The following is a 13,794-nucleotide window of genomic DNA, read 5'->3' as shown; positions in this document are numbered from 1 at the left end:
GTTTTAATTTTACCTGTGTGAGTATTGTTTTCCAATCTTTTTCTAGAAATCTAAAATTGACATTACAAGTATATATTGTATTCCATTATTACTGGAGAAAGTGTTAAATTATTGAGTAGGAAATATATTTGGAATGGGAAGAAGTACTCTTTATAGCCTAAACAAATGGGAGTGAAAATAACTTGAAATTATATATGATCCTGATTCCTATAGATTCCTATTCTCAGACAGCTGTACCTGTCAAAATAAAAATCAACAAAAATAATTAAACTCCTGCCAAACAATCTAAACTTCTTTAACACTATGCCAAATAGAAAAGAATTATCTTATTTTGAGTTGTAGTAACTGAGAAAAGTGAATGTTTCATTCTATTTTAATATACTGAAATATATACAATTAAAATACATACACTACTTCCACGTTAAAGCATTTTATGGAATTTAAAAAAACCTTCATATTGTATTTTATAGGAAGGATTGTTTTTCTGTGGAATGCTTATAGTAACCTACTAAAACCATCATTTGCTTGGTGTTATTACGTAACAAAGTTTAGCATTGTTTCCTGGCTATATAAACTTAAGCTTTTGATTTTTATGTTGCCATTTGAATGAAATAATTCATAGAAAATTTCTTTTCAACAGAATGCAGAATGATGTCAGCTGCTACAAACTCCAGCATATTTTACAACATAGAATGTGTAAATAGAACAAGAAGAGGATTAAAGAAAACTCAACACTTCCCCTTTACTTCTGAATGTATTTGTAGCAACAACAGGGCAATCAAGGCTGAAGTGATGTCTGTTTTCTTTTTGCTTACTCTTGTAGTGTCTACCACTTCCTGCAAAGTTGAATAAAACTCCCCTGGAAATTCGGGTGGCAATTTTTCAGAGAAACAGAGAAATTTGACTTAAAAAAACCCCAAAACTTAAGCTCCAGAGGCAGCTGTGGACTCTTAATGTATTTGTAAAAAAAAAAATAAATCTTCCAGGTTAGTACCTTTTTTCATAATCAAGATTTTTATTTTCTCTTCACTTGCCAGGGAAAAGTCCCACACTATATGACTGCCTAACAAAGAAGAGAAACTTCCATTTAATTTCTGCTGATGTGGTACAGTTCTGCACTTTACTCTGTACACTTGGAAATTATCTGGCAGTAAAATTGTGGAAAAAAATCCAGTTCCACATGTGAATTTTACGCTAATGTACAAACATTCTGCTGAAAGCTGACTCTTACTCAGTTTTAATGGCTTAAATAATGTATTGTCTTTCTGACATTCCTACATTAGAGTTGTTTTCCAAGCCAAATCATGCTTTTTGCAAATGGGCTTTACATGTCTGTCAATACTTTCATTTGCATACATTTCTTTTAACCTTCCGTTAAAAATGTGACTTTGATATAACAAATTAATACATGTTTTGCTTCAGTTAGAAACATGTTTCATCTGGGTTCACCTGTAAATAGCAGAGGCTGGATAAGATCCTGTGTCATAACTGACTCTCACTCTACCCCGGTACAGCTCTACCGCTATATGATCTTTATCACCTTTGTAGAGCAGGATTCCACTGTCTTCATCTGTGGCAATCTAGTTAAAAGAAATAAACACTTAGAAAGAGCCTAAAATAAATATTAAATTAAAATGCTGTATTAAGTGAATCACTTCACTATAAAATTCTTTCTTGAAGGACAACCTGACAATAATCATTCTTTTCCTATCAATAAGCTCATCCACTTCCATATTAATGGAGAGCTATTCCAGTCACTCATCTAGATATCAACTCAAACTGTGAAAAGTTCTTTACGTGAGCCAAGGACAACTTTGGGTAATTTTTGACACAACAAGAAGTTATTTAATCTCTTTTCCAGATCAGAATCTGCAACACGGGCAACCTTACCTGTAGAGTGATATTGGTTTGAGGGTGTATCTTAGCTGAGGGGATTTGTAGATAGGATTCTTTGTTGACAAAGTTTATACTGATCAGCTTTTCACATTTCTCACCCTGGTAGCCTGATAAACACTGACAGATTGGTTCACTCTCTTTAATGATACATTGGGCTCCATTTTGACATTCATAATTATCACAAGGGCTGGTGCGGGGTAGAACCATTGGTGGTGAAAATTCACAGAATAAGCCACTAAATACAAACAGAAAAAAATTAGTGTTTCAAAAAAATCCCCAACTTTGACAAAGATACATGTTTTTACCATCTACAGAGCTTTCTCACCTGTATCCTTCTGGGCAAATACATGTATATCCATTAACTGCATCAGTACACTGGGCTCCGTTTTTACATTTGTTGTCCTGGCAGTCATCAAAGTCAATATCACAATGCTCACCTACATATCCAGGTGTGCAATCACATCTGTGAAATGGGAAAGCAAGTGGGATAGGACAGTGTTAGTTCAAAAACAACAAAGTGTGCTTATAAAAAAGTTAAGGAAGTACTGTATTACTTAAAACTCAAGAAAAAATGCATTATTGTGACTTTGTGAGTAAAGATTATGTATCTTAATCATGTTATTATATGGGGAATATGTAATGAATATGGTTTGCTAGTTACACGTTGTTAGTCCTCTGCCATTATATTGAAGGCTTGTGGATTAAATATAGAAAGCCCTCATGAATCATTTTGACAGTTGTTCTTGGAATTTATTAATAACGCCCAATGTTAAAGGATGTGGCTGCAAACACTAAAAATAATCAATATGCTTAGTTGTTGAAACCGAGACAAATAGTACAAGCCTTGTATTATTATACTGATGGATATTTTGTCAACTGAACAGCTATGAATGGACCAGTGCTCTATTTATACTGTTTAGAGGTTATGCATAAATTTTTCACCTTGAAGTTCCACCAGTCTGATCTACTAGAAGTAACTGCATTGTTAGTGAACTGACAGAAGTCTGAAAACACATCCTCTGCCCTCCCCAACCCTCTACTGAACTACAAACAGCATATCCTCAAGACAATTATGTAATATTTTTTTCGTTTTGTATTGTTGTGGTTTTTTTTTCCCCCCATGCAACTCTAATTGTTAATGCTGGTGGCATTCCTTCAGGGAATTCTCATATATTAGACTGAGCCCAGAAGCCTGTGAAAAATTAATGGAAAAGATTACAAATTCATGCATCCACATGATTTGATTTTTTAAAAATGAAGATGTACGTAATCGACTGCATTAGATCTGCTTACTCCCTTTTTGGTGTTGTTTTAGTATCCAGAATTTGGTCTACAGTGCCAAGAGTGATTTTAAATAGTTGTGTAACTTCAAATTAAGTACTCCAATCAAGTATCTCCATTTTTTATTTAACATAAATAAGAAAAGTAAAAAAGAATGTAAAGCACACTATTAAAAAGCTAACTGAGATACATACTTGAAGTTACTGCATGTATTTTCTGATTTAAAATCTCAGAAAGTAACATGAAAGATCAATGAACTACGCAATGAAGTACAAGATGCCAAACTAGATTTATTCAAGTGGCACGAAGAAAACAAAGAGAAGACACAATAATTTAAATCCAACAAATTTGTATTTTCCAGTTGAAAGCTATTAATGTAATTTCATGTTCTTTTAAATATTAAATATATTGTACTATTTTAAAAATATTTTAAATAGAATGTAATTTCATAAGGAGTAGGAATGATAACAATCTGATTTTAGTACAGGAGCACACTATGCATAAAACAGGTGCTTATGAAAACAGTTGAAAGCTGTATTTATTAACCCAAAGCCTATTAAAAACACTTTCAATAGTGCATACTAATTAGTTATGATAAGGATATACTGTAATTAAAGATTAGTTTTCCTGGGGATGGACTTCTTTAGTTTGTACCTTTCAATGTGCCTTCCAAATAATCTCTTTCATAATTACTTCCCATAAAGCAGTATAATTATTCCACTTCAATTAAATGCAATTATTTTCCTACTGTCTAAGCTGCTAAAAGGGTTTTTAATAGACTATCACATAGACTAACTGGTCTACTTTTGCTTTCCTATTTAAAATCTGACTGAAAGTAGAACTGCTAAGGATAAGAAAATTCAGAAAAACATATTTAAGATCATAATGTAGATCTACATGAAAACAACAGTCTTTTCTGCTGGAATGCTTGATGATAACTGAAACTAGTATTTTGAGAATAGAACATGCTTCCACTAAAACATAAGGGAAATAAGTTAAGCAGAAATTTAGACATAGTCGGACTGTGACGTTAGGCTTACTTGTATCCTTTGGGTGTCAAGATACACTTTGAGTCATGCTGGCAAGGATTCAGGTTTTGAGCACAGAAATCTAGCTTCTCTTCACAGAGCTCACCTGGAATATAACGTATGCTGTCAAGTCAGTGAAAATATCACCATGTCCTGAAAACAGATCTTTCTATTTTAAAAGTAACTGCTACAACTTTGTTAAACTGAAAATTGCATCCTTCATGTTATCATAATAAGTATTACCTTCATAATAAATACAAGTGAATAAACAAATATTAATAACAATTAATATTGCTGATAACACATTTATTAGAAAAAACCTTCAAAGTCAATCATCTACTCATGGATATAAATGATAACTCGGCAAAGATATTTTTTCATTTACAATATCTAGCTCTGCTGTAAATCAAAACACTGATCACAGAATTTCTTCTCACTAGGACAAACAAGCCATCAATACGCTCATCTCTTTTATACTTCTAAGCTCATTACACACAGAAATACCCAGATTTGCACTATAAGTAATCTATTCCCTGAAAAAACCCTGCTAATATCACTGCATGTTAATACAATTCCAATTATCCCAAAATGAAAACTTGCTTACTACTTTTTCTTAAATATGACTCCCCATTTTTTGAATGTTAATGTAACATAATTATCTATATCTGTTCTGTGAAAAGAAAAAAAACCCTATGTGAAATGTCTATCCTTGTCTGTTGCTAAAAGCCTAGCAGTGGATTTAATTTCCAACCTGGACTGTATAATCTACACAATATTTTAATATTAATGTCATTAAAATATTGTTTCATTTGCAACTTCATGACAAGTAAACACTTACAGGTGTGTAAATAGATGAACAATGTCTTGTTTCCTGACTAATTAGAAGATTCCATGAATGGTGCACTTGTACAGTTTATCCGGGGTTTGTTAAGATAGATATACTTATTCCAGCATCCATATGAAGAATATATGTATAATCAACAGGTATAAATCCTGTGCCTTCTGCATTTAGGGACTCACAGGTCTATCAAGCCCTAAAACTATGGAAAGAGTAGGGTTGTCCTTTGTCACTTGTCAAGTAATAGAAGACGAGATAGTGAGCAAGAAGAAGCAGAACTATACACCATAATGAGGAAGGAAAGAGCAGAAAATAGCAGTGGAGGAGCACATACTTCCACTGTTCAAGGCCAGCTTTCCTTTAGAGCAGCACAGTATTTGCTATCCCTCAGTTTTAGTTAGGTGAGTGGGATATTGGCCTGCAGTGCCGTTAGCTGAAGAATCGGTATCTGCTGGAGGGCATATACTGGCTTCACCTCTTTCCTGTAACTGTTAACACAGTACCAAGGAGAAGGACAGCATGGGGAAAAAAGGACAGAGCATTTAGGGGCACCATTTGGGTAAAATCAGGAAGAGGTAGATTGGAAAAAGGGAGAAAGGTATAGGGTGATATTGAAGACAGTATATGAATAAAGGTATCTTCCAGAATACATAGGCATGCGTGTGTTTGTGTATCAGCTTATCATCTACTACTGCCATTAAGCAGTAATATTTCTGACATTTTACATGCTCCTACCAAGAGCCTAGCACCACATAGAAGATGCCTTCATGCCTACATAGACTTTTTCTGGAATTATAGAAGTACACATGAACATAATCTGAAAGCAATGGTAGATGGTTATAATCTATTTATCTTACTATTTTTTTTACAGGTTCAACAGATCCTCCAGAGATATTTGTCCTTTCCACAGCAAGTGTGCTTACATACTATTTCCAGGACTTATCTATTTGGATGTGTGGAACTTATTTTAAATGCCAGACAAATAAACAAAAAATTAAAAGAGCTGAGGAACAGTCTACATAAAACAAGGACAGAGAAAAAGGCAAAACTGAACCAAAGCCAAATATGGTTATGCTGGATTAACACATCTGAAACATGTATGCTGTATTTTATAAGACATGGGATGTTTACTTCTTCAAAAATAAGAGAAGCCAAAACCAGCGAGACAAATACTTTGTAGCTATCCAAAAGATCCAGACTGGTTCTACATGAAGATTAAAAAAAAAAAAAAATATATATATAAACAAATAAAATTGAGAGCACATTATCAATTTGCAAGTAGTGCATTTTCCCTAAAAAAAACACATAAAGCCCTGAGTTAACACAATCAAATGGTTTCCAGCATGGGCTACTTAAAAGTCCTCATGAAAACTGTTAGTAACAATGTGACTTAATCAATATATGTAGGAAACTGCATGAAGATCAAATGCAGTCCACTGATGATGACTAATACAATTGATTTAAATTGTAACCTCAAAGCCTCTTCAAACTCTCAATGGACAGAAATACACAACTGTTATGATTAGGCACAAAGAATCTCAAAATACCAGAGATTTTTTGCATCCCACACTACAGCAAGCAAAAGGCAGATCCCTTTCTCTTTTCAAAGGGTTTTGTTCAAACAAATTCATATACAAGAGGAAGTAATTCTTCATATAGTACTAATCAATATGCAGAACTTGTAATAGCTGAAATCCGTTTAAGGACCAGCAACATTTAAGAGCGAGATATAAAACACGGGAATAGAGAATTCAGATTGTCAGGAACATGGAGTAAAATAAGCAAAAATAGCTGTTTTTTAAATCTCGTTTATACACATTCCAATGTCTTAGAAATGTATAAATGCATCTACATATATGTGTATATATGCATAGATAAGCAAACACCCACTAATACAAATATCTTATGGCATATAGTCTATATTGCTACATGCAGAACTGCAAAATATTTGATGTCCCATTTACCAATAATAAAAATATAGCTGTTCAATATTTACAAGACTTGGACAAAACCACCTCTAAATATTTTCAAGATTCTAACTCTATCAGATGCTTTCTTAAAGTGACAATATAGAGCCTATCTTTCAAGCAGAGCTGGAGGCTTGCTGTCTCCAGTTAGAATCACAGTAAAAGTTCAGTGGAAAATCCCCAAAACACTCAGAAATAGGCAAAGTAGGACTGGCATTATAGAAGAAAGCAATCTCCTATTTGCTGTCAAATTTACTGTACTGACACCGAATTTCCTACAGAATAGTAACTGGACCATGGCTTAGACTATTAGCAGAAATCTCTGAAGTTTCCTGTGTGGCAAACAGCTTTACAGAGTAGTGTCAAAGCCTGTTCATTTTATTTTAAACTCCACCCCAACTTCATCCAGGTACTTATAAAATACATTATTTCTTAGTCAGAGTACACTGCATTTTAATATTCACAGGTTGATGGCCCTAGTATCTTCTGAACTACTCTGAAATCAGAATCACCTCATGACAAGCTCAGGGGCACTAGAAAAGTCTTAATTCCCAAGAAATAACTGTGAAATCTGCATAGAGACTGAGCGTCAAACTGGAAACTTACGTTTGAAACAAGCTTACAGTTTTGAAAAATGTCCACTTCAAATAATAAGATCAACCTTACACTACCAGGCCTGCTGCAGCCAAATGGCTTGCAAATATCATCAGGCATTTTTGAGATTATGTTCAGACTTTGATCTGAGTTCTCTGCAGAAAAAGTGCACAGACTGAAAAAGAACAGAAACAATGATTCACAAACTCACTTGTCTTTAAAAGACAGGACTTTTAAGCTGTGGCAGTGTAAATGGAAAGTAAGTTTCTTTGCATCTTTCTTTGCATCTACAAATTGTATGCATTGTGAAATAAGCCAGAATCGTAACGCTGGAGGGAGCTTTCAGTTAAAGTCTATTAGCAACTAGCCCAGAGAAGGGAACAGGAGCCAAAGGAAAGGACATAGTGAAACATGGTGATCCATGTAGTAAAATAATAATTTAGGAAACCTTATGGACAAAAAGTCAGTTTTACATAAAGTGCATACTTTCATTATAAAGAAAGAGTAGAACTCATGACAGACTTGCACACAGATTCAATAAAAAGAAAAACATGAGAAATTCAAGATGGAATCCAAAACATGTACATCGAATACTTGATTTTTGAATGAAAATATAAATAGCAGAAAAAAACAAACCAAATAACTCAAGTGAAAGGTCTCAAATTTATACAGATTTCTACTCTGAATGGAGCATTCCCATAAGCAAAATATAACTGCAAAAAAAAAAAAAAAAAAAAGAAAAGTTAAGTAAAAATATGTGACATGGAATCTGAACCACTGAAGAACAGTTTCTGGTAAAGCAACATCTCTTTTAGTGTACTGAACAACCAATGTGTTACTTAGTATTTGAGACAAGGTGAAGGGGAGAAAGTAATTTTATTGAAATGGAAAGACAGTGATGAAAGTGAAACACTCATTGAAGGAAATATCAGATTCACCAAGTTAGCCTCCTTGGTTTTACTGGAAGGAAATATCAAAAGAGTGCCCTCATTTGGGAAGCATAATACAAGGTTTTAAAAACCACACTGCAAAATAACGAAGTAAGATTTTGAAACAAACATCTCAGTTCAAGGAAGCTTGACACCAATGTGTGTGTGCATTTTTTTATTCATCTAATAATATTGTAACTGAAGCTTCTGTAACAACTTGGCTAAGTAATTATGTTTTTGAAACATGGGAACATTTCTGTATGTAGGAAATGAAGAAACAGAATAGTTTATTTAAAAGTAAGCAGTGGATAAAGTGTCAAAAATCCTATGAAAAGCTTCCAAAGTCTAATTAGAACCAGCAATAACTCTTTTCAAACCACATCTTACTTAATTAATCTTGGGAGTCTGGATTCTGGTATAAAGCAGCACTGCAACCAGTAGAACTTTGCGTGGTTGGCACATTCCAAATGAACACAACTATCCAAGATCAAGACTGAAAATATTTACTGAGATTTTACAGCTACATTTACAGGATGATGCAACAAGCAACATTACTGAATACTTATGATGAGCTGTCTGTAATTCTTGATGCTGTAAGTCACAAGTTGGCTAGATTCACAGGTCAGTCTGCATTTCCTCTGTGTATGTGAATTCACTCTTATGACTTGATAAGATTCTAAATCACAGAAAAAAATTAACTCTACATTTTCCAATGTATAAATACATGTAGTAAGACAAATACTGAGGACCTATACAATGAGGTGAAAAAGGATTTATATAATTTGTATTTTGAATAATTAGGCAATAAATTCAAAATACAATCAAATAAAGCAATGTCAGCCACTAGACTTCTGAAAGAAACACAAATGGACATGAGCTTCTGAATATAATAGCACATCACTAACTACAGGCTTACTGAAGCAACAAACTTATTAGTGTATTAGCAAAGCTGAGTATGACTGAAATAAAAAACAGAGACAGAATGCAAAGGAAAGAATGGTCAGTTTTAATTCTCAAAATCAGGTTTATGCTAGAAGACTTATTCGCTGTTCCAAATCTAAAATAACAAATATATCTTACAGACTTACTGGCAATTGCTAGAATAGAAGGATTTTATATTTATCCATACATGTCGATTCCCTGTGTTTGAGCTTGGTTGCAATATATTGTGAGTCAGTTTCTGCAGTATTTATATCAATTAGGTATTATTGTCCCAACTAAAAAAATTTGAGTGTAGGAGTGGTTGGAAAATGTCAGTGCCATTTAACAAACTATATACAGAAAACTGCTGCATGTATATGAAGTCTTGAGTTTGATGAACAATAGACAACGTTTAAAGTCTTGAGCTCATTATTCAGAAAACACAAAATTATTACTCTATGAGGGACGAAGTTGCTTACAATTACAAAAAGTTTGCAGTCACAGGAGGATGCAGTTTATTAACAGAAATCTGAATATTTTGTTGGAATTTAAAGTAAAATTCTAGATTCAATTGATTTCTGGACTGTTCCTGTCTTTCACTGTTGCTTAACTCTGGTCATCAAGCACGACGCTAGCTGTTTTACATATGCTGTTTGGCAACAAAAGAGTAACTTTAAGGCAAGTAAGCTTTAAGGCAATCAAGAAAAAAAAAAGGATGGATCACAGACCAGCATCAGTAATGGCAGTGATCAAACTAGTAGCAAGAGCCTCAGCTTGCCAACGGCATCATGTATATTCCCCCTTTATGAAAATGCAGTAAGATTACTTTAATACTTAAGTTTTTAATAGACATTAGTAATTCAAAATGCATTAAGATAGATGAAACAGCAAATTTTACGAGTGATGAAAAACAGGAGTACTAAAGGTTTCCCTTTATTCTGAGAAGCTGTTATGCTTATGTGTAGTTCTCACAAGAACGAGGATTATGATCTTGATTTAATAACATAATTAAACTTTTTATCAAGTTTGATACAGCATGATTTGCATTTAATTACTTGCATGCTTAAATTTAAGGCAGGTACATATTTGATTAGCAAGGGAATTAAAAGTAGTAACTCAACTACTTCATTGTAGAAGCAAGAAGGCCATGTAATCTTTTAAAACAAATAACAAAAAAAATGTGTTTCTGGAGCTTGCCTAAACTGAGATGTTAACATTATTCTCCTTTTTTCCCCCCCTGCTACTGCCACAATGCAAAATATCTCTGGCATGATAAAGATGACTGTTCCTCCAAGCATCTTATGAACTGTTCAGCTGTCAAGCTAATACAAGTATGCATCACATACACATCTGCTTAATTTTGGTGCTGAACATAGCTCACATCGCCTGGGTTTTTGATAATTTCTTTGTGATAAATTTGCAACTGACATAAACAGTAATTTTAATAATTTATAGTTTACACTTGTGTAATACATTTACAGTGACTACTGTTCTGTTTAGGATTCTTTGCTTTTTTACTTTTAATTACTTTTAATTACTTTTAAAGACATCTGAAGTATTAGCAAGACTAATTATACACAGGTAACAGCTGCTTCGACTTGAAACGGAGACTTGAATCTCTTTATAGTAGCATCTTCCGTTTACATTTCATTTGAAAAGCTAGTTTTCACAAACACAGAAATGAAGTTTTTATTTTCATTTTCAGAAGTAAATCCTAATATTCTGTATTGTGACTGTCCCACTGTACTGGACACTGGTGAGTCTGCACCTCAAATCCTGTGTTCAGTTTTGGGCCCCCCACTACAAGAAGGACACTTACGTTCTTGGAGCATGAAGCTGGTGAAGGATCTTATGAGGAGCATATGAGTGAACTGGGATTGTTTTGTCTGAATGAGGCTGAGGGGAGACATTATTGATCTCTACAAAGGGTTTGTAGTGAGGTGGGAGTTGGTCTCTTCTCCCAGGTAAAAAGTGAATAGAAAAAGAGGAAATGGCCTGACGTTGTGCCAGGGGAAGCTTAGATTGGATATTAGGAAAATTTTATTGACTGAAATGGTTGTCAGGCACTGGGACAGGCTGCCCAAGGAAGTGGTCAAGTCACAATTCCTGGAGGTATTTAAAAGATGCATATGTGGTACTTAGGGATACGGTTTAGTGGTGGACTTGGCAGTGTGAATAGGTTAAATGGTTGGACTTGGTGATCTTATAAGTCTTTTCCAAACAAAACAAGTCTATGATTCTATAATAACTGCAGCCTTGCTTAACATGCTATTTCATGGATAATGAAAATACTTTTATTACTAGTGAAATATTATATTGCTTTATAGAATGCATGATATATTTATCAAATTACACACACATTATGGCACATACACTACAAGATTATTCATTTGTTTTTAAAACTAAATATGTGACCTCATAAATATGTTGTTATCATTATGTTAGCTCTCAGATTGCATAGACGATCAGATTATTTAGAAGACAGTTTATCTCGGTAAATTAGGTAAGTGTTAGGCAGAAACTCAAAACAAAACAAAATCAGGAATACCCAAAGTTTGTGTGTTAAATCCCTCCACTATTACCCTTCTTGTTTCGTCACCTCAGCTTAATGTGGTCACTTCAGATTTTATATATATTTACAGCAAAAATAAAAAAAGGCCACAGAAATAATGAACAAGAAGACTGCCATTTTGTACTCCAGCATATTTTCTAGTACCACAGTCTAACAAGAACTTAAAGGAAAACAGTGCTATAAAACAGAGAATACACTAGAACACAACCAAGGTATGTCTTTAAGGGGACAAGAAAAAAGGTTTCAGAAGATCACCATGTAAACTTCTTAGTTAGTCCTATCAGTGGCTGTACAATTTTTTAATACATCTGAAAAAAAAGACAATGAAGGTAGTATTAAATAACTCCTGCACAGCAATCTGCATCTTCAATAACATTGTTCTGACATGTATTCACAGGAAGAGCCATGTTATAAATTTGATGACTTGTAGTGAGTTTTGTAAATTATATCTATATACGTTTTATTTGTTCATTTTTAAGAACAGAAATCCATGCACCTTTAAGGAAAGGAAAGTGAGAAACCAAAGTAAGTGAAAATAGGCTTAAAAGACAACTGACCTTTTTCCACTTCATTCAGATTAGCAGCTTGCAGTGACAAAGACAGAAGAGACAAGAGACTTTTTACATTGTAATACAACAGCATAGCACATTAAGCTAATGCACAACTATAGCAGCAGAGAGGTTGATATAGCGAAATGAAGCAAGCTTCAGACTCTCACCTACAGCTGAGCAAAACAAACAGAAAAGGTAAGAAGTACATGCCACTGGTGGCATAAGAAAGGTTTTACTTCTGGATCAACTAGATCTGCGATCTAATGACTGATGATAACGAGCAAGAGAAATGATAGTCTGTAATCTACAGAATGTACATAAAATGACCTGAAGTTTACTAGACTCGGGTTAAAATCAAGGAGATGATAATGTTAAAAGAAAAGCGAGGTTAAAGAGTGCAGGAGAGTGAGTGAGGTACCTTAAAAGTTTTGCTTCTCAAAGTTTCATTGGACACTCTGAATGTCCATTGATTCTGTTTGCTTATTGTTTCAGATCTACAGTCTGTGATCTTAAGAAAGTTATAGTAAAGTACAAATACTATTCTTCGTTTTTCCAACTGTAATTGTGGAGGTAATCGTACAAGTTAACTGAGGCAGAGTAAAATGGATTCCTGATTCTTAAGCAACAAAATAAGGAGCTTTTTATATTGCTTGGTTTAAAACCAATGCTGCATATGTGAGAAGTGTCAATGTTCAAGGGATTGTTAGAAAGGCTGAAAAGTGACTGCTTGGTTTTGCACTGCAACATTTTTCATAGTTTTTGTACCTATTTTCAGAGATTATTTGAGATCCTAACAAGCCCTCCATATTAAAATAGAGAATGATTTTAATTTCATACCAGCAGGTTTCAGCTGACTTCTTACTTATACTTTACTACTTAAGTGTAAAGCTGTATTTGCAGATAACTATTCACCCATAAAAATATTCTGGGCTGGAGCAATTCCACATTCAGTGTATTTATGTTGTGAGATCTTGAATACAGACAATTCAAAGTATCACCAACAGAATTAAAGGAGAACAGGACAAGCCTCTGGTGGTATTTTCCTGGTATGTATACTGTCCCAGTCTCCAGCAACTTACAGCTCAGGGACTGAGCTACAGACTAGTAACTTAAAATTTAAAGATCTATTTACCTACTGATAATATAGTCTGTTTTCCTGACTATTAACCTACTTTTGCCCACACAGTACATCAATTCAGTTACTGAAAACTACATTT

The 13,794-nt window shown here is 33.9% G+C and overlaps 1 protein-coding gene across 1 annotated transcript in view; it reads right to left on the bottom strand.

Moving 5' to 3' along the window:
* The window catches only part of SLIT2 (slit homolog 2 (Drosophila)), a 265,523-nt gene that overhangs the window by 17,251 nt on the left and 234,478 nt on the right, over nt 1-13,794 (bottom strand). The window contains exons 31-34 of the mRNA XM_010001251.1: nt 4,218-4,311; nt 2,222-2,359; nt 1,891-2,131; nt 1,450-1,580 (exon numbers count right to left, since the gene is read on the bottom strand). Of these exons, the coding sequence (XP_009999553.1) occupies nt 1,450-1,580; nt 1,891-2,131; nt 2,222-2,359; nt 4,218-4,311 (604 nt within the window). The remainder of the gene's footprint in view (nt 1-1,449; nt 1,581-1,890; nt 2,132-2,221; nt 2,360-4,217; nt 4,312-13,794) is intronic.

Source organism: Chaetura pelagica, unplaced genomic scaffold (assembly GCF_000747805.2).
Source record: "Chaetura pelagica isolate M959 unplaced genomic scaffold, ChaPel_1.0 scaffold547, whole genome shotgun sequence".
In the NCBI taxonomy this organism is placed as follows: domain Eukaryota; kingdom Metazoa; phylum Chordata; class Aves; order Apodiformes; family Apodidae; genus Chaetura; species Chaetura pelagica.
This window is presented reverse-complemented; position numbering and strand designations above follow the sequence as displayed.